This window comes from Chaetodon auriga, chromosome 10 (genome assembly GCF_051107435.1).
Source record: "Chaetodon auriga isolate fChaAug3 chromosome 10, fChaAug3.hap1, whole genome shotgun sequence".
Taxonomy (NCBI): domain Eukaryota; kingdom Metazoa; phylum Chordata; class Actinopteri; order Chaetodontiformes; family Chaetodontidae; genus Chaetodon; species Chaetodon auriga.
The window spans coordinates 20056321-20078665 of NC_135083.1; the positions used below are offsets into that span (position 1 = coordinate 20056321).

The 22345-nt window shown below is 40.5% G+C and overlaps 2 protein-coding genes across 3 annotated transcripts in view; both read left to right on the top strand.

Annotated features, from left to right (window-relative positions):
• The window catches only part of cfap74 (cilia and flagella associated protein 74), a 52616-nt gene extending 43480 nt beyond the window's left edge, over nt 1-9136 (top strand). For both annotated transcript variants that reach the window (XM_076741229.1, XM_076741230.1), the window contains 10 exons: nt 1710-1819; nt 1919-1974; nt 3329-3448; nt 3737-3892; nt 4086-4224; nt 5362-5516; nt 5747-5879; nt 6986-7119; nt 7289-7423; nt 8018-9136. In XM_076741229.1, coding sequence (XP_076597344.1) covers nt 1710-1819; nt 1919-1974; nt 3329-3448; nt 3737-3892; nt 4086-4224; nt 5362-5516; nt 5747-5879; nt 6986-7119; nt 7289-7423; nt 8018-8122 — 1243 coding nt within the window. In that variant the 3' untranslated portion in view covers nt 8123-9136. The remainder of the gene's footprint in view (nt 1-1709; nt 1820-1918; nt 1975-3328; nt 3449-3736; nt 3893-4085; nt 4225-5361; nt 5517-5746; nt 5880-6985; nt 7120-7288; nt 7424-8017) is intronic.
• A 4603-nt stretch (nt 9137-13739) lies between these two features.
• gnb1a (guanine nucleotide binding protein (G protein), beta polypeptide 1a) overlaps nt 13740-22345 on the top strand; it is a 34493-nt gene continuing 25887 nt past the window's right edge. Inside the window, exon 1 of the mRNA XM_076741330.1 lies at nt 13740-14144. The gene's annotated coding sequence lies outside the window, so the exon portion shown is untranslated. The remainder of the gene's footprint in view (nt 14145-22345) is intronic.

Here is a 22345-nt window from a genome sequence, read left to right on the forward strand (position 1 = left end):
CTGGACCCAATGTCTGCCATTTGCATTCCTGATATGATTTAAAGATTTCCTTTTTCCACAGCATTTTTCCTTATAGATTCTGATTGATGCAGAAAATAAGGTCTGCATTTGATATAAGTAACATATCTCAGCTGCCACAGGGCTGTAAGGCAAACCTGTTGACCCGACCTTCCTGTCATGCACTCTATGCATTGTGTACCCCGTAGCCTCCAAGCAGCCATTATGTGCAAACTTGAGAGCACACATGATGACATTAGATATCACCCACAGACCCAATAAAAACACTACAACTTGCCCTTGTTTTTTTTTTTTGTACTAATTTGTGATTGGCAGCCGGTAAAAATGTCAAACTATTCCTTTTAGCGCCCTAGCATTTTTTGATATTGTGTTTTAGTGGTGCATATTCCAAAAGTTGCTGAAAAAAAAATAGAATTCATCTCATTTTCTTCACATGCAGAAAATCTGGATCTTCCAGGGATCAGCACCCCTAAGGGTCCGGAGTTGCTTGCTTGCCCAACAAGAAATGCAGTCTGTGAATTCTGGAGCTGGATAGCATTTAGCCTTATTAGCTTTCTTTTTATATCAAATATGTGTCATGTAGCATGCTGATTTGTGGAGATGCTCTTGTTTCTTATTTTCTTACTCTATCAAAAACCCAATATTTCTGCTGGGGGGGGGGGGGGGGGGGGGATCAAGGCTGACCTGCAAAAAACATTATCACTGTAACACATTTTGTGTGGAACACAGTGATTTAGCTTTCCTTTATACCCAGTAAAGAGAAACAGAACTTGACATGAGGAACTCACAGATTACCACAAAAATAGTACTTAACCCAGTGACCACCCAGGTGGTCAGTCTTTCTGTCTGGTATAACACTTGAAATTGTTGAGAAACCAGTTGGGAAATGTCTTCTTTCTTCTTACTATGATCTCTGCCACTAACAAATGAGGAAATAATCATGTTCAGCTATGGTTCAGTTTTACACATCAGCTGTGGAAAGTGTGCAAACTCTCTCTGTGTATGTAGAATGTATGAGTGGAAAAATGCATCCAAACTCTCTGGTCACTCCCTCCCATCTCTTTGTTCTACAGTAATGTTTAGGTTTTATCTAGCGGTTCTAAATGTTTGAGGAAATGCACTTGGGGTTAAGATAGAAACACCTTTGGTTTAAATCTAAGCGCTTCAAATGAAGGATGTACCCCGAGGCTATTCAGCTTGATCTTGTGTTGAATGTTGTCTTGTCTCTTGTTTGTACAGAGTTGTGTATCAGAGTTGCAGATGGAATACAGACTACATGGTTATCTCTGTGCAGCCCAATTTTCATTTTGTTTTAAAATGCAGACGATTTTTAGATTCACAGTTATTTCACTTATTTGGATGGAACAGGCGTTTGCTCGAGGGACCCCTTTAGCATATCTGCAGAGCCCTGCTTTAGGCTGCCTCAGGCTACAATTTTTGGTTTGCAAGGGTCCACAAAAGTAATGAATTCTGAGAGATTTAAAAGCTTGATGTATAGCATTGTGGGGGAATGACCGATGAATAACCAGGAAACCCTGTCTATAAGCGTTTGATCACAAGTCGTTGTTTTAAGAACTGAGAACTGATCAGCATGAAAATAATTCTGTGTTATTTTCCATCATCCTCATGACTCAAAGTGTTGTTACACATACTCTTTATTTCATAGTTTGTCATGTCCAATATCTCCACAGTCCCCTCAATACTCTTGACTTGAAGCTGCAGTGCCCTGCTGTACAGCCCCCTCTAGTGGTAATATCCAACAATGGACACAGTATCATAGACTTCCAACAGGTGGCAGTGGGTGAGTGATGTTGAACATTTCTGTTGCTTGAGGGTTCCTCACATACCTTTTCTGTATTCACAGTATTAACAGTTTTGCATTTGTGGCTTCTATTTTCAGGGGAAAGGGTGATCAAGAGGTTTACAGTTCAGAACATTTCCAGGGAATCTTTGGACGTATCCTTTCTTCAGCAAATACTGATCAGCTTGTCTGTCTAAACACACAAAAAAACAAAATGCGGAACTACAGAACAGAGAGTCATGATTGAAACTGCAAACGGAAACAGATTTTCACTAAATCACACTTGATAGTATCTGTGTTGTTTACTCATGTCTCAAGATACAAACATTCAACATACTTTATGAAAAACTTGTGCACACCCTTGAATACAAGTATTAGAAAGACAGATGTTTTGTACTGCAGGTCCATTTTACTTTCAGTGTCTTTTAATTGAGTATAATTAGTGTGTATTAAAGGGTCAGTTCACCCAGATTAGAAACAAACTTTCTTCTCATCCACCTCTGCAAGTGTTTAACACCACAGATAGTTTTGGTTTTATTTGCTCAGCTTTTAAAGTATCCTTGTCTGTGATTTCTGTCGCCTTAATACGATTGAGATCAATAGAATTTAGTTTGTGGTGGTCACGTCAATGAAAAGTTAGAAATTCAACAGCAGTATCTTAAAGATTTTTTATGCCTTTATGTGAGAGCAGACAGAACAGAGATGAGAGAGATTGGGAGTGACATGACAGGGTCTGTGGTCAGAGTGGGACAGAGGACATGGCTGTTCGTGACCAGCACCTTAAACTCTCAGCCACTGGAGCATCCACGCCGCTTTGACGTGGACTTCTGTTCACAGAATGAACTGTGGATGTTACAGAGGAACGAGGACTCCTTCCCTGGAGATAGATGTTGCTTTTGGGAATTTAAAATGAAACATTTCAATGCTGTGAAGGCCATGAATGAATGAAATTTTGTTCACCTTCATTGTGCTGGGATGGAGGCAGAAACCTCATGGACGGGTACTCTGGTAGTAGTAGACATTTGCTGTGTGATCATAACATCCCAGGTTCAAGTCTGTCTGGGGGCCTTTGTCGTATGTCATTCCCCATCTCAATTACGCCTGAATTTCTGTCCGTCTCTCCTCAATTAAGGCATCAAATGCTCAGAATAATACTTCCCAAAGACAGATGTCTCAAAACCTGGACAAATGAAATCCCACTAACAAAGATTTCTGCAAAATTGATTTGATACATACTTACCACTGGCTGTTTATGACACTCAGTATTATATCTGTTTTCATGTTAATCTAGCTAAGAAGTCACAATCCTCTATAGATTTACCTAATTTTAGATTTTATACAAGTCATAATGGTAATGGCATCTCTTCGTACGAGCTACTTTAATGTCCAGACATTAAAAAATACTCCAATGAGAGTAGAGTGCCACTACGACTATTATTAAGGCAAACATTACTACTACAAATAATAACATCAGCTGTTCACCCCTGCTTTTCTTTGACCATTTCCAAGCTGCAGTCATCAGTGCTGGACGTGCATGGTGCTTTTTCCCTTCTCAACGCTCTCAGATGTATACGACCTGGAGAAAAACACACTCTGGTCCTGGCCTTCAGTCCAGGCCTGGAGAAAAAGGTGTGTTAATTGTGTAGAGTTTACCATGGAGCACTGGCTTTTAGCTAGATCTGAATAAACATATGAGCATGCCACTCACCAGTGTGTCACACTAATGAATGACCCATGAGTCTCAGAGTGGAGTTGAATTATCCAAAATGATTGTCATCCCATATTAATCCACCATTCTGTCTTCATCAGAATTAGCTATAGTACCTCTCAAATCGCCTAAAAGATTATTTAAGTAACATTATGAATATTGAGTTACCTGTTTCATACCTTACCCACCCACCATCTGCTGTTCTCCAGTACCGTGAGACTCTGGAGGTACAAAGCAAGAGGATGAACCTGGAGGTGACTCTGTGTGGAGAAGGTGTGCTTCCTGCTGTCACATCCTCCCACCCTGGAGGCCTCCTTGACTTTGGCTATGTGTTGGAGAAGGAGAGCACCTCGCAGGTCCTGAAGGTCAGTCAGCGGTGTGCTGATGGTAAAAGGACCAGAGGGAGAAGTACATCGATGAGATCTAAGACAGTCCCTGTTTTTTCCATATCTGCAAATCCAGGACTGAATGTTGATTGTTGATATGCACTGATTACCTTTAATGCTTTTGAAGAAGCTGCAGCCTTGGAGCTGACATGAAGTCCTGTCTTGCCTGCAGCTGCAGAACAGCTCAGCGGTGGCAGTGGGTTTCAGGGTGCAGCTGGCCAGCCTCTCTCCCTCCATGCCCCAGGGTGGAGCTGACAGGGTGGCCGTCCTGCTGGGCAGTGACACACACTCTCAGGCCCAGCCTACCGTGGGTAAGATGTAATTAACACTGCAGTGACTCACCAAGGAACCTGACAACGTCGTTTGCCTCAGCTCTAAAAAGATGTACAGCACTGTATGCCCTCTGAGCACCCAGCATTTGATTCATCATGACATACAGGTGGATCAGACAAACCTGAGTAAATGAGAGGAAGATTATGAGAAGGGCTTGAATGATATGCTATAGCCTTCATAGTCATCACTTCTATGAAGCCACAACAAGGAGCACTGAAGCTCCTCTGGAGGCTCATGATTTTCCTTTAATTTGTCACAATGCACAACTGCTGTATATCAGAATATGCACACAAAAAGCTATAAAGGTAGTACAGTATAGTATAAAATACAGTATATAGTACAAAGTGCTACAAACATCCAGATATGTTTAGTAAGCTTATCAACTTAATACTTTTAAAAACAGCCATCGGTAAATATAAATCATGTTTTGACATGAGGTTCATTCTGTCGTGTCTATTAGTAATCGATAACATACTCAGCCATGCTTTTTGATTTTTTGATTTTCAGTAGTGAAATGGTGAATAAAGTAAAAGCTTTATAGAAGTCCCTAATTTTAGCTGTATCCTATTAAGCAGCAGATTGATGTTTACTGCTGTGTTTTCATGGATCAGTGGTACACATCAACAGCCAGTCTTTGTTGCTGCCCAGTGAGACCATGCTGTTACTATTTCAAGCTTTATGAGGGGTGTGGACTGTGCACAAGAGGCTGTGTGTCAGTAGATGCAGTGTACAAACTAAGCTCAAGGGTATTTGTGTAGTACAGTTGCAAATGGATTCAGTTCACAGTGTTTTACAGTGTGGTTAAATCACTTTTAGAAAGTATTTAAAAAAAAAAAAAAAAGGAGAAATTGACCAAAAAAATGTGGTTATACTTGTTAAAGTTTTATCTTTTAGTTATCATTGATTAATCTGTCATTGTTAGAGGAAATTTTATACTTTTTTCTGCTTTTCAATGACAGTGAGTTAATCTTTCATTTACATGATTATTAGCTGTGCATTTTAGAATAGACCAATAAATTGGCCAGGTCAATATATCAGCTGATAAACATCAGTATCTGCAAGCTGATATGTAAAAATAAGAAGTAACATTATGTGTTTTTATATATCCTGTACAGGAACCCAGAATTACAGCGGACTGAGTGTGTTCAGTGTGGTGCCAGCAGGGGGAAGCATTGCTGCAGGACAGAGCCAGGACATCACTGTCACCTTTCACCCTGACCACTCATCTGTCAACTATTCTGACAGACTAACCATAGAGCTCATGAATAAGGTGAGCAGAGCACCACACACACAAGCACTCAAACCTTGAACACATTTGTTCACTCAACCTGACCTCTGCTTTAATCGCTGCATTCAAAGTCCTCACGTGGTCCAGGCATAATGTTGTCTTCCCAATGTACTCTTATTTTCCAAATGCACTGAAGGCGCCCTGTATGTCCTCTGTTCACGCTGGTCTTCATGATATAACAACCTTAACCCTGTGCCATTTCTGTCTCTCAGAGTGAAGTGTGTGTGATGGATCTGAAGGGTGCTGCTTCTTCACATAACATGTATCTGTATGGAGGAGACCGGCTGACAGTGCCCATTGAATCCCTCCTCCCTCCACTGATAACCAATCAACATCAGCCGATGGGTATGAAAGCCTCCATCTTCATCTGAACATCAGGGTCATACGCGTCTGTTATGACGGGCGTGATGTTAGTTGAATGGAATACATAGTTAGTGTGGAACGGATCAATACTGGACTGTTTATCTGTGGCAATATTTCATGGAAAATGATTTAAGTTCAAGCATATTTGCCAAGATACTGAAGGCTCAAACAAGACAGAGAACTCAGGCTGAAAACATAAAGACACTGACACTATAAAGATGACGAATGACGCCGAGTCACATTCCACAATTTATGTGAGCAAGGGTATGTGATGTAGTAATTTACGCTAATTGTAGCATGCTGACAGCCCATGTGCTTGTCACCTGCATTCTGATCAGATTTCACCACCAAAACCATGTGTGCAATGGGCACACGTCCGAGACGAGGTTACTGTTCATTTGACAAAGATCTAGCTCCTGTACTATAAATCTTGGATATTCAAATGCATGCCACACATTTTCAGACACAGGTTGAGATTTTTGGGTGTATTTTTCCGTTCCTTCTAGGCAGGCATTGATTTTCATCAATTTCCGTACTGTACAAAAACCAATTAGCAGACTCTTGAAAGTTGCTTGAGTAAGTTGTGTAAGCCATCATACTGAACATTAGGTCCCCATGAATTCTTGTCAGAGTCATATTATGGGTGTGTGGTATCCCAGTTAAGTCCAATTTAAAGCTTCTGCATTGGCATGGTTAAGTTATATCAGTTTGGGATGTGCGTCCATTTATCCGTCCATCCCATGAATACAATATTTACAATATAAAATAACGTTCAATTAATTCAAGAATTAATGTGCTAATTATGACAAGATTTCCCACAAATGTCTCATTGGATAAAATGATGAAGAGATGACATTTTATATCCAAAAAGCCAACATTACTGTGACATCATCATGCTCTGCAAAAACACCTTTCTGACCATTAGTCAACACCATAACTCAGGAACAGAAGGGCAGATTGTGACTAGTCTTCACTACGTATATGAGTCTGGTGGGCATTAAAATCAAGTCAATAAGATAAAGTGTGGTAGGATTTGTAGTAAATGGGTTAAAACATATAAAACTGCTCATCTGGTCCTCTCTGAGTAGAATCACAGGTGATGGAGAGGCCCACCATCCCTGTGCTGGTGAGCCTGCGGGCCAGCTACAGGAAAGGAACCATCACACCTGCAGTGAGGGAGCTGCAGGTGGGCTGCATCCGCTCCACACAGTCCAGTAAGAAGGTACTGTGCAGTCATCAGATCCTGACAGCCCAAATATCCTGAACAAGAGATTTGCTCCAATATGCAACTGACTACTGCCACATGATTCGTCATGTACACTGTGATGCATCATGAAAGAATTACTCACCTGTATTTTTATTTTGTCTGTTTTTTGTCTGTTTTCCTCCAGAGTGGTGAGTTTCTCTGCGATAATGTGGCGTCCTTGCGACAGCAGGGCTTCAGCGTGGAGCCCAGCAAAGGCACTGTGGACCCAGGCCACAAACGCACCATCACTGTCACGTGGACTCCCCACAGCGAATACAAGGTGAGGTAGAGATCATTATGGAAGACAGCCTTTAGCGAAGAGAGGGCATCAGGAAATGTTTGCATCAATCACAGACAACTTAAAGATGTGTCTGTGAGGGTTATTTTTGACAAAATCTGTATTTTACGGCAAATGAAAATACTGCTGCTTTTCTATTGACCAGCGTCAAAAAACCTTTATAGCAATCCAGAAGTAAAATAATAAAGGGGCTTGAAAATGAGTTGAAGTGGTTGTTAAAAAATCAAAGCATATTTTGGTAAAAGGTGAATTACTGATTGCCAAAAAGATTGTTGCTTCGCCTGTCACTTTTAGTGTTGTGCTGTTTCTCAGGCTTTTCCACCCACACAAGGATTGAATCCTGCTGGAAAACTGACTCCCGGTCATTTTAGTATAGACATATTTGAATTTTAAGGTGATAAATATTGACACAAAACTTTCATCAGCAGCTGTGTAGTAACAGCAGCATCAACCTTCAACAAGATTTTTAAACATCACTCAGTACTTCAGGTATTTATTTATGAGATCACTGCCCTGGCTGATTGTGTGTGTGTGTGTGTGTGTGTGTGTGTGTGTGTGTGTGTGTGTGTGTTTCAGCCATATGAGGTGGTGCAAACATGTATGCCTGTTACCTTGAAGGGGGATGAGACAAACGTTTACAGAGTCACCCTGATGGCTTTGGTCTCCACTGCTGCTGACTGACCTCTGCACTACCTGAAGGCCGGCCAGAGTGAAATCTGCTCACACATACACTGACACAATACACATAAACATTAACACATGAATTGATTACTTATGACTTGAATCTATTTATTAAAGATGCAATTGATTAAGTGTCGTTTAAGGATCTGATGTGATTCTACAGAGCTTTCATGAGCCTTACAGGTTATTCTGGACTTATGCACAGCAAGACTAAAGTGGTTTGAAACATCTGAGAGTGTGATCAACCCATCGAAGGACTTGCAGTACCATAGAAGTAATTTTTAAATAAAAAGGATTCAGATTCTTTGAAGTAGGTATTCTCAGCAAGTCAGACACAGACAGACGCCTCATCATTTTTCATGATTTCAACTTGAAGGATTTTTACTGTTAAATAAAGTTTCAACTGTGAGTCACATTTACAGCTCTACACACAGTACCAGGAAAATACACAAATTGGGAATAAAACATTGTGCGCTGCAGTATTTTACATGTGTTTTGTCTCAGTTCGGAACGTCAAACAAAGTAGGTAATGCATCGTGCATGCCATGTTTGAAGTTGTACTGTGTGTTCATCGTTGAATTTTAACCATCAGTGTAACGTGTCTTTTCAGCAGCTTGCTTTTGCTGTTCTGCTCGTGGTTTATATCAGGACACCAAACATTAGATAACACAGTTGGAAAGTCATCACATTACAACATTTTGACAGTGAACCAAAGGAAGAAGTTGTGGTCACCTGGATAATGTTTTTTATGTAAATAAGAACATTTTGCAAACATGTTGCACTGATTTAGTGATGTGCATGTCTAGAAATATGCTATTGAACCTAATATGAGGTGGCTGTATTCTGAGGACTGAGCATGTTAAGCACAGCATTCTATGTTCAACAGTAAGAAGTTTTCATTTATTGCAGGTTTTGCACAGTGAAAATAAAGCCGAAATAATTGGAAAATGCTTTATTACTGTACCTCTGTTATAGCTATGATTATTTCGCTTCCAAAGCAGAGGAAGGGTAACAACTAAGGGTAACATCTCTATGATTTCTGGGCAGCCTATTTATTGAGGCTGCTGACTGTAGCACCTAATTCTACCACCAGGGGGCATGTGTAATGTCGACTAAGCAGCTGTGTTATATCATGGTAAAGGGTGTGTCAGCTGATGTAAGCCAGCAGATGTATACAGTACATACTGTCACTGCTGGTACTGTACATATGAAGTGAAAGGAGTTCACACTGAGGCCATACAACACTCAGTGTGTGAAATCTGACACAGAATGGGAATATGATAATATGGATAACTGATGGAAAACAGTATTTTGGTATAAAAGCAGATTGATCAGGCATAAACAGGTGTATTTGTCTAGACTATGATGTGGCATCAATAGTAGTAGTTGGAGCTGTGGGCTTACGTGCTGTAACAGTAATAGTGGTAATATCAATAAAACTAGTAGGACGATTTTTTTTTTTTTTTCTATAAACTATATATCTGCTGTTGGCAGCTTCAGTCCAAAAATATTTTACCTTTGTCACCTTTCAAAAACCCAGAGGTGATTGGTTTAACTCTGGTACTTTGGATATCCACCAAATAAGTAGGTACTTGTGCTGTGTAACACTGTTAAATTTAGCTTGTGAAATTTCCAGTTCGCCTCTTTTTCAAAGTTCGGTTTAAGTGGATGTTAAATAAGCAGAATTAGATCAAAGAGTGTCATTCCACTTCTGTGTAAGCTTCCCATTTCTATCTGCACAATACAGCACGCTACGACAGTGTTTTACGTTTCTGAATTAGAGGATTTCCTTGGACAATGGACAAAACTTAGTTGATAGTGTCTGATTGGTAATGACGATCAAAATACATTTCACTTGATTTTGAACATCATGGAGATCACTTCAGTCTGCCCTGAGGTAACTAATCCTGTGGACTCGGCCCAGTGCTGCACTAGACTGTTACACTTACAAGCACATGCCACTAGGAGCCCCTAATGTCCCCACTGGCCCTCCAGTGGTTATGGAATTCCTGAAATGTCATGGAATTTAAAGTGTGTTTAAAATAGTTAAAGTCGGGGAAGATGTCTTTCCATTTCCATTTTGAGAATGTACCGTGAACAAGTCGCTACGATAGGACTGAAGAACTTCTTTTCTGACTGGTTTGACTCATCTTGTGTCTCACACACAACACACACACCAGAATTTACAGACTTTGCAGGTGCAAGATAAAAATCTGCTCAAAAGATGGAAAAGTTAAAAAAAAAAAAAAAAAAAAGTACCTGCACACTGCTATCAATTCTATCAATGCGACATTACAGCTACCTCTTCAAAATATTAAGGAACTTGCCTTGAAGCCATTTCTGTGCACCTCGCTGGACAACACTTGTTCTCAACAGACAGGAACCATACGGTTAAAGGAGGGATGTGCTGAAGATCCAACACTCCATACACTAACTGAAAGGAGCGATGGGATGCTACTCAAATGTGGAGGGTTTTTGTTTTTATTTTGCTATTTTGCTTGCCTCTGGACCATTGTACAACTCCTTATACTTATTTAAATATTAGACTGAAATCATGTGATCCCTCCACATATGTAATTGTGTGCTCCACTGTATGAGCAGTAAATATCATCAATATAGTCGTAGGACACATAGGAAACCATTTCAGTCTGACACCAGCACCAAAAGACAATCTTTCTCGTCTAGATTATTTACAGCATCACTCAGTCCCATTTAAATCATTAAAGTTTTCCAAAGATGAGCCTCACTTGATAAACTCCTGACACTGTCCAAACGCTATATGAACTAGGCTGTGTGTATGTGAACAGCAGATGTCAGTAATGCCTCAGAACGGACCAATAGGCTCTGACCTCTCTCAGAGATACATGCTGTAAGCATTTATCAGAGATTGTAGGAGATTATGCTAAATCAGATTACTGTACCCCAACCTGCCTATAAAAAGCAAGGTCATTATGAGCTTAGCCTCATGTAATGTCACTCGTTTTATGAAATGTATGAGATCATATTAGGCAATATTTGTGTTGCCTTTTTGCCTCTTTTTCTAATCTGATTTCTCCTCTGATCTCTCGCTAATGCTGTGAGATAGTGCTACTTACGGTCCCTGCTCTGCTGACAGGAGGTGCATGCGTGTGTTTGTGTGTCTCTGTCTGCCAACCGATCTGTCTGTATGTGACTACAACCCATAGAGTTAGTGAATGTGACAAAAGGCTACACTTTCTTGGAGGCCATGCCTGTGTACACTATTACCACGCTGGGGAAATTAAGTTGTTATAGACAGCAATAATAGCAAAAATAAAGGAGACATAGAAAAAGAACAAATAGACCATAAAAAGGAAAACAAAATAGAATCAGCTGTCATATGTATCTACATTATATACAAAAAGTATTCAAGGATAAAGTCGCCTTTAGAAGGATGGTTCAGTTTCAGTTGTACATGGTAGGATATGGATAATAAAATACAGTGTTTCATACTATTGTACAGTAGAAAATATATTTAAAAATATGTACGGTTATATATGGTTACTGCCTTTCCACACACAGAAGGCTGATGTGCCATCATCATACAGTACGTAGTGTTAGTTATAAAAACGACACACAAATGTTTCTTACAGAAAAAAATAGAGCGGTTCTTGAACAATCACCGTCGCATCTGTCATAGTTTGACCACTTTTTATCGATCACAGCTGAATCAGAGCTCACACAGAAAGCACATCGAGGTGTGGGTTGGTCCTTTTCCTCTCTCCTCATCCAAAGGCTGAATGCAGACAATAAGCTTTCTCCCCTGGGTGGCCTGAAGCTCTGCTAAAGGAGCTTCACAACACATGTATGCAGACAGGCTGGGGTGTATCCAGGGGCAACTAAATCTCACCAGCATTAGCCTGGGCAGATGAGTCCCGGTGGAAACCCACACCCACAACACTGTCTGATACATACACACACACACACACACACACGTGCACAGGGGCAGTGTTTTCAGCTCATCCTGACTCTATTTTTTATTTTAAGTTAAAAAAAGGGTCTCTAATCCTCCACCGAGATCAACTTTTTCCTTAATGTACATCTAAAAATGTGAGTGCATGAGTTTAGGTGGGTTTCACGCACTCACGCGCATGCACGTGTGCACACCCCTCCATAAATAACCGTACACTTACTGTCGGGAAGGTACCTCATGTAGGTGCATTATGTGTGGTTACAGAGCTGACCGGCCCACACCAGGTGATTGTTCATAGAGGGTGGGAGACCAGTTTCCTCCTACAGGTTTGAGGTTTATAGCACTGCTGGGAGCACAGACACACACAGTCAGGTGGTACGCTGGCTCTTACCCATTTCACATATCATTTAACCTGAACCACAATAGTGACTGTCAGTGAAAAATGTTCGTGCAAAGAGACAACAGCAAAACAGATCTGGCACAAACACTACATCCCTAAATGCTGGGCTCCGGTAGACAGACCAGCGCTCTGTCTCTCAGGAGTGTTCTTCATCCAAACCATAGCTGGTGATGTTTCTGTCTTTCCCCATCGGACCAAGTCCATACACACTTTGCTATCCTAAAGGACTAGAGGACAGCAAAGTGTTCCACGTCTCCAAGAAACGCCTTAACCCACTGAGCATTAACCCCCCCTCTGAGCACTCTACCTAGACTACTGGTGATAATGATCAAGCCATCTCTGTGCTGAAGTGATGGTCCACCCACAAACACTCAGCACAAGAAGTCAGTCCCCACTGATTCGCTTGAGCTCGTGTGCAGCAACATCACTTCATAAACCATAATGTATGCCAAATTTAATGGGAATATCACTTGTCAACAAATCTTCCGTTGCCATCTTACACTCCATCTGCCATCTGGGCACAGGGGCAGTGACTAATTACCATCAAAGCACAATAATGTACACATATAAAAACAGTACAAATATGAATAGATCTGCAAACGACCAGTGTGGAGTTAATTGGGCCTGAATGTTCAAATAATGAGATTTAGTTTTTTGCTTTTATAAAAAAAGTGGTTTATGTTGACTGTAGGCCTACATGTAGTAACGTTGTGTTGCGGCTGGGCTGACAGGGAAGTACATGTGTTTCTGTAGTTAAATTTGTGGCACAGTCTGTTTTGGTTTGCAAATGGGACAGTGTTATTGGCTTGAAGCAGTGTTTTTTCTGCTGCCATTAAAGTCACATTTTCCTGAAGATGTCTACTTTAGATCCCAGGGTCTTATGTAGGACACATTTATTTTGGATATGAGAGTGTGAACTGTTTATGGCAATATAATATTGGTAAAACAAACGAGTTTTTATAATAATTCTGAAATATGTGAAATTATTACGCTAGTAAATTAGAGTGTATCTCCTAGAACCTGTGGAGGTGTGTAGAACCCTGTTTCAGAATCACAGAGGCTGCAGTGTAGAAAGACAATTCTTCTAAGCCATTGAGGCATTCAAAATACGCACTTTCGGATCACATTTAATCGAAACTCTTCGAATAAACAAACTTGTGGAATTAAAAGTAGTGTTTTTGCTAGGTAAACGTTACCTAGGTGAGTTGCTGTTACCAAAAATGGCAGTATTTCCTGATCTGTTGGAGTGGTCGCCGACCCTTCGCCGTGCGTTGTGACGCTGCCGTAACGTGGGGTTTCCCAGACCTGAGTGCAGGGTTACCGCGCCCATCTCTGCTGTTTGATGGCCGGAGGAAGAAGCGACTGAGATCCTGGCGTGAAGGAAGAAAAGAGGGACGACGACGGTGGGAAAGACAAGAAGGGATTTTTGCTTTGAGTTGGAATTTGCGTTGAAACGGAAGAACGCCTAAACGGGACTGTGACACGTCTATCTGGGTGAACACCGCCTTGTCTCTGCGCCTCTGTGCCGGTGTGTCTCCCCCCTCGGCGGGTCAAAAACTGGGTTCGGGGAGTGCCGCTCCTCGGTAGCTAAACTAGCTAAATCTGAGCGCCTGGGCGGAGAGAGGAGAGGCAAGATTTTGCTGTTTCCAGTCAATGTGATATAAACAACGGATACCCTCGACTGAAAGCGGGTAAGCATATACATTGATATGTGAAATTGCGCTTCAGGAAATGCATTAAGTGTCTATGCAGTTGGCTAGCCTGCCGAGCAGGGGAGATGAACGAAAGGGGTTAAACTGGGTTGAGTGGCTCCTCCGTTACAGTTAGCTGCCGTTAGCCTGCTGCTAGCTAGTCGTTGCTGCCAGTAGAGTGGGTGGGGGTCACTGGTAGAGAAACTTAACGCACTGTGTTAACCCAGGTGTCAATTGACCACAAGAATAATGAACTGCTTGTGTATGTAATGGATCTATCCGACAAGCTGGTGTTTAATGTTAACGGTCAGTGGTAATGTTAAGTAGGAGGTTAGGTTAGTTGGTGACAGCTCGGTAGGTTAGCCAGCACCCCTCTCCAACGTCCGGGTATCTTTCTCACTCTCTTAAGAAGTAAGCCGTCTAGGTTAAACCATATCAGCCTTGATTTATTAGCCATTTTACCCGAACACTATTTCACTTTGGGGTTCATTCAAGACGTATCATTGCTCCCAATTATCACCAACATTTAAGGTCTGCATGTCGGCCCAGATTTTTTCACATCCTTGCTCTATAGATGGCTAACGTTAGTGATTACCTGGTAAGCTAATTGGTCGCACATTAGCTACTCACATTTTTTGGGTTGACTAAGTTAACTCTACGCGAGATATTTAAGATGGTAATTACATAGGTGCAGCTTCTTAACGTTACACTTGCATAAGTCAAACAAACAAACGCGAGCAGAGTTTGGATGTACTTCCACTCATGTTGAAAATGTGTAGCATCATGCAACTGACAACGAAGGGAGTCTAAAAATGGCTACTTCACCAACAGAATCACCACCACCACCACCACCACCCCCACTATTTCGTAGCCAGTCCATACAAGTTAGCCAGCAGTGGCCACAGCCTACGTTTACAGCCTGGTATGGCTGATATGGGTGTGTATATCCCGAACATGGCAGCCAGAACAATTTGCCTGTATCCTTAGAGAATATGGACGGTGTTGTTGTTGAGCGCCGCTTTTATGTAAATCTCGTGCATTGAATCGTTAATATTAGCCTTGCTAAAATTATTTACGTAATGCTGAAATTTCCATCTGTGGGGACTTTTTTTAGAGGCTATGTTCAAACCGGCTCGTTGAACTAACAGCGTTTAAATCAGTGAATCGAAACCAAACCATCACGGATTATGGCTACTGTATGTCACAGCTATATGTTAACATTCCCACGTTTAGTCTGCAGTCAGCCATAAAGTCGTCCACTGGTGATGCTGAAAAGGAAATGGCTAATTTCGTTTGTGCGACTCTTCCCTAGAATGCGTAAAATTAATTGGCATCCATTGCCAAGCGGTAACACAGCTGTAAGATTGTATGGAAAAAATGACAATAAGCGCCGCTGGGGACCCGATAGAGGCAATAGCCATTTTAGTTTCATCAGTGTTTAACCAGCGACAGTTTGCCAACACACGGTTCGGCTTTAATTTGAACTTCTTTTAATAATGTGAAAACGAGATCGTCTAAGTGGATTTTGTCAATCTGTTTATCTCGATCACGGGTCTTTTGCAGGGCAAGTTGTTAGCAGCTACAGTAACCATGCCCCACCGGGCCGCGCTGCTCCGTAGTATTTCAGTCTCTAGCCCGGAAAACCGACAGGGTTTATCCACGGTGAAGCGTCAAATCCCAGTCAGTACACCAGGATAAGGTGTTACAGTAAAAGAGATCAGATCGGAGATTTTTATTTAGTGGTAAATGTTTCGAAAGATGGTTTAGCAACGAGTCAGACGTGCTGTCGCAGGAAGCCGAGCTGAGCGCCTCCTCCAGCACCGAGGCAAGATATATGTAGCCTACCGCTTTGACGAAGTTATTGATCAGCAGTGGTAAGATACTGCATCGAAAGAATCCATTACTAAATATAGCGATTTCCAGTCGTTTCGGTATATGTTCGGTGTTTATTAAAAGAGCCATTTGTATTTACTGGTTCACAAAGATGAATTCATTTTGCCAGTGTGCCCCCTCCCTCCGCCCTCTCGAATGAATGGGTTCCTGTATTCAGGGCCCAAGCAGCTGCAATGAACAAGATGGCGTTCAAAGCCTTTTTCATCACCGCTTTTTCTCAGACTGAGGGAGACAGCTGCCGAGCATCGGATGGGTCCAGGCTTGGCAGACTAGATTTCTTTGATTTCCCCATCGTAAAAGTGTACAGATTGTATTTCTATTAAAAACGTTTTAAAGCTGATAGGATTCCTGGTCAGATGAATCCAATATGTGCACCTCAGATGCAGGACAACATGGTGGGAAAGGGGTGTTGTACATCTTGACTGTGAACCTGAATATCAGGGAATATGGCAACTATGATACATATTTTCTGATTTATAAGAAATAATATTTTGATTTCCATTTTTTGGTATGAAACTCAATGTCTGAATTGAAACATCTGTAGCCACATCTTAGTGAAATGGGGCATATTTTTTCTCATTTTTCAAGTATGCTTAAATGTTAAGTAATAGTTTTAATAAGAATAGATCTCTAAATGTAAAAAAACCTTTGAATAGAAATTATTTTTGTCACATTTTGTCTTTTGTCGAAACACTTAATTTGATAATAATTTCATAAACTTTACCTGTTCTGTGTGCATTTATGTCCTATAGACAACCACATTTCTTTTAGCCAGAGTTCATTTGAACTTTGTTGACAAGTGTGTATGTATGTATTATTATTATTATTATTAGTGGCTATGTGACTTTCAGTTTCAGCAGCAAATTTGCAGTGCCACTGAATTTCCTAATTATATTTAAATATATTTACATTAAATTGTTAAGCATTGATTCAGAACACCCAATATGCATCTTTTTTCTTCTTTTTTTTTTCTTTCAGCCACACAATAGTAACAGCATAGCTCTGTAACTGCTTTCTCTGTCATCATTTCTTTCTGAGTAAACTTGTCCAGCACTTGAGGCTTTTAACTGCTCTCACCTTGTAATCCACTACAGGTAAAAAACAAATCTTATACATAATACTGCGCAGGGCATGTTAAAGTTTTTATCAATAACAGTTTTAATTTGAGAACAGTCTGTATGCATCCAGTTATCAAACATGTAACATAAATCATCTTTAGTGACCTGAATGTGACCCACACTATACTGACACCCAAAATCTATTTGACATCCTGTCCAGTGGACATGGTGGACAGTGATGGCATAATCTGTGGGCATTTCTGAAAAATTATGTTGATGTGTATGTGATTATACAAGTAGTGTATGACAAGCCTGTCTGAAAGTCTTTATGGCAGTAATGTGTGTCTGAAGGACATTTGTCCCTGGGTTTGTACACAGCAGAGCTTGTCAGTAGGATGAATGTCACCACAAGATGAGGACCATGTGTTTAAAACCTGAAACATTAGCCTTTTGCTCTGGGAGGGGGTTCTTTTGTTTTTAAATGAGGATTTTCATACCACTGACGTGTATTTTTTTCTGTTTTTAATCTGCAAGTGTGGGATATGAATGGGATTAAATTCTTAGTCTGTGGATTTCACTCTTTGGGATTATCTGGCTTTGGTCAGTGATAGTGCTGATTTTTCTTTACCTCTGATATGATCCTGCTTTTAACTGCATGTCCACTAGGTGTCTTTAAAGGGCGGAAAAGTGCTGAGACATTGCAAACAAGCCCGAGGTAGCCAGTTCTGTGCTGCTGCAGAGAAATTTATAGCTATTAAGAAAAGTGTTCACATATAAGTACAGATGTTAGATTTGGAAACCATTCACATTTGAACTGGTACCTGGAATACTGTATTGGTATCAAACAGTACCATTTGTCGTTACTTTCTCTGCAATAACAAAAATGTAATTTCAGTTGTAAAAATAAGTACAAAATTCTCAATTTCAATTGTGTTTATTGAGAACAGTTTGTTATTAATATTGAACATTATACACACCACACAAAATACACCCCTCCCAAACCTGTCCGCCTACCCTCTAGCCTGTCAGTCTGTCACCAGGGCATAGTGTGAGAAAGCTGTCATGAATCTTGGAGGGAGTACTTGTGATAATGTTGTTGTCATTACTACTGCTTGGCTAAAATACTGTAATATTTCCCTGTAAATAACATACAATTCATATACTATTGATTTCCGGCATACTAAAATATCTCACATGCTGTTTTAGCATACTGAATAGCATGTTGATAAAGAATTTCGGACACAGCCAGTGGCTGAGTTTTTCAAACACCAGTAAAAGTGCTAAGCTAACATCAAGAGAGTGGAAAAAAGCCCACTTACCTACCAACAATAGCTTATCCAATCACAGAATTACCTGAAGATGTCGATGCCTCACTTAAAGTTTCATCGTGCATGCAGAGTTGAACTTCTTTTGCGCTGGCTGCAGGTCTGCTAACCTTAGCTGTGGCTTCTGCGAGAGGAGAGTTGTGTTTGATTAGGTGTTTCCTAAGGTTAGGCATGTTGCCCTGGCTAGCTTTGCATTTCACATTATAAATATTGCAATGAGTGTTGTCTGCGTTGAGTTTTGAAAAGTGTAGCTACACACTCTGTGTGAATAGAATAAGCTGCAGGAGTGACATGCTAGTCTCGTTCTCTCTCCTTCTCTCCTTCTCTCTCCTTCTCTCTATGCTAGGTAGTCCATCACCCAGATGCACTCTGGAGTATTGAAATTTGGCACAGAATGATTTAAAGTGAATAAGTATATGGTAGAGCCAATGTAATTCAGTTGCTACCCTTAAAAGGACAGCATCTGATACCCAACCCTAGTTAAACTATATGTATACCCAACTTTTGAATACAGTGAATTATCTTGTATAGTGTACTATATGAATGGTAAGGTAGCCTTCATAATAGATGCCCTACTGTACGTCCACCCAGTTAACAGTGGTAGAGGTTCATAAAGATGCTCTAATGCGATCAGGTTTGCTCAGAATTCCCAACCAGTCCCAAAGAACAGCCAGTATTTGTGTCAACGTATATGCTTGTTCACATTGGTCCAAGCAACTGACAGTTATAGAACGAAAGAGGTGGCTGTCTGGCTGAGTGTTGGTGCCAACTTGTAACCAGCTTGTCCAAAAATAGGCACTGTATGCAGTTTATTGTTCTAATGTTGGATGGATTTAAACATAAATGTATTACACAGATATGAAGAAAAATCTTAAGTCTTGTATGGTATGAATCCAAAAATATCACAGTGTGAAATATTTACATTCATACATCAGCATGTATGATGTGTCTGTTAACATAAGAAAAAGCAGATAGTAGCCTTAAGATTTGTTTGATTGAGCACCAAGCTGCTTGTTCTGGTGGATGGAATTAATTGTTGGTGTTGAGACACTTAGTGCTTTCCCTCTGTGTGGATAATTGGATGGTCTTGCTTCAGGTGATACACTTTCCTGTCTTTATTGACAGTTTTTTGGCAGCGTTAACAATATAGATCACAAGTTTATTTTGTCAGACTTCAGGTAGCTTACTCCAGTCTTGTTTAGGACACTCTCATTGACTGTAGGGATAACCTGTAAGTAGCCAAAGTATCACCACACTGCTGACGTTTTGTTACCTACTTTGTCCACAAAAGCTCTTTATACTCTTTTTTTTTTTGCTGGTCTTTGGTTTTTGGACTTTTGGTTAGACAAAAGAAGCAATCTGAAGACATTGCTTTGGGCTTCGCAAAATTGTGACAGGCATTTTTACCACATTTTTTGACATTTTATGGACTCAGAATAATCAGCAGATCAATCAGAAATGAAAATAATAAAAGGATGCCTTACAGAGTCCTTTGTTGTGACTAATCTGATTATGAAAAGTGGCATTGATGAACCAGTGACTTAAACTTTAAACTTGGGCTTACCCAAGTGTTCAGAGGCGGTAACACAGACGAGATGAAGTGCTTTAGATGAAGGATGCTGGGGGTCAGGGCTTATTGTAATAATCAAGTATTTTGTGTTTCACTCGGTTCTCTCTCAAAACCTAGTTCTTTGTTTCATCATTTTAGTCCTAGAGTTGGAAAAATCACCAAGGGCAGCATATCTGCTGTTCTTTGCTTTTGGAAACATAGCTCTCTTCATCCACAATGGTTCCTTCAGTCAACTAACGTATTCTTGTATCTTAATTTAAGTGGACCATTAGTGGTGGCCTTTGCATTACGGCTTCCATTACTTTTCTTGTAGGTCTTGTGTATTTTGGTTGAGCAGTCTAAATCCCTTTCCTTTTCTCTCACTATGCTTCCTACAGAACACAACCGAAAATGTTTCATCAGAGTGTGTGGCGCATCTTTAGGCAAATGTGGCACTAAAACTGTTGCTTTTTAACAACATCATGGTCAGAGGCTGTCCAAGCGGTACGTTAAAAGATCTGCTGGCCGCTGTGTTTGATCTGTATACGGTGATACTGATGGTCACTCTAACCATATTAGTTATCTGCACACTATGGACACTACACATCTGTTAGATACACACACACACACACACACACACACAGTTATACCAGTTGCAGGTTTACGTGTTTTTTTTAACCTTAAGTGCCTGTTCCACTTGAAGACTTAGCTTTCTAGTATATTATATTTTTATATGTAAAATTTTGCCAATACTCAAAGGTTGTCGAATATGGTGGTGGCCGCAAATGCCACTATAACAACAGGAGGGGTATCCCTTTACAGCAGAACAAGGTGGAGTTTGCAGTTTCAGTGAAAGGGATGATTCTGGAAGTAATTCCAAAAACAAAGACAACACAAGCTTTGATTGCACTGAAAGTTACATCTGATTATACAGCAGGATCCAGTTCTTTCCAACCACAGAAACCATCCCAGCCACCTTTTTAGGACTTTACCTGCATATCACCTGGATTTACCTTTGGAGGTGTCTGTAATGAGTGTTGCTGACTGGTCAAACACAAACCCATAAGGTTCTACAACTTATTTACAGCATTCATTCACATAGTATGCAAGTACAGGGTGACAGTAGTATCAATATTAGGACAAGGAGTGGACATTTCTTAGAATGTTTATTAACAAAGTTATGCGTTGTCTGTGACTGATCTAAAAAAAAAGAGCATGATAAAAGAGTGAATGAGTGGCTGATTTATCCAGGTACAAAATTAATTTAATGTTTTTAACCACATTAGAGATGTATTAGATACTCTTGTATGATATATTCTGTATTTCATATCTGGGCCATATTATCTGCACAGAGTTGAATCAATACTGAAAACTGCAATGAACATGTAAATCGCTATAATTTTCTTTTTAGTGAGTGAAATTGAAGCTATGCAGTATGGAAACTGGTGACAATCGAGGCATATCTGTTCTGGTGCCTGCTTCTGAGGGTGTATTTCTTCCCAACTCATCTGGCATTAATAACCCTTGTTACAACTGGTCAACCCCTAACTGATTTTAATGTAACAGAAAAATCAAAACTGTTTAATTTTAGATGTGAACAAATGTGCAACTAATCACATAAGCAGTTGTAAGTGTGCTCTGTAGGTGGTGAATACCTGTGTGAAAGTTCTGACTAGGGTCCTGAGACCATTGTGGCAACTGAAGCCGAATGCAGGGTTTTTCTTTTTCAGGAGTGCAAACCTGGATTTACTCTTTTCTCTCTTTAAACCCGGAACAGGGCAGTTTTGATTTTAAGTTTAGTGTACTGCTGGTCTTACTGTGGACACTGCTTTTGAGCAAACCCCACCAACACTACCACTACACTGAACCAGCTGACACCAAGAGGTCCAAGTTTGTTTGAACACATTCACATCTTCAACACATTATTTTTAGCGCAGACCACATGTGATCAGCCACACGTGTCCACCTACTTGTCCCATGTCAGGGATTGTAAGGCAAAACGCAAACGATAAGATTCCTCACCTTGACCCTAGAGCATATGGTACATTGGAAGAGGATTAATGGACACTTGGTAGCATATTAGACATTGCACTTAGTTTGCCAGTATACATGCATGTGTAAACATGTCGAAAGTTGTAAGTGAGATTTCTCTCTAAAACCCCATTCTGATTTACACAGCGTTTTATATGGGTCAGCACAAACCATGTCCACAGCAGTCCTTGCAACCAGGGTTGAAGGAGGGTGTCATTCAGGTCAACTTGTGCATTAATGAGATCACACAGGTTGCCACCTAGTAACCCAATTAGTTATGATGTGAGGTATGACGTAACTGTCTCCCCAAATACAACAAAGGAGTATTAATTTGATGACATGGAC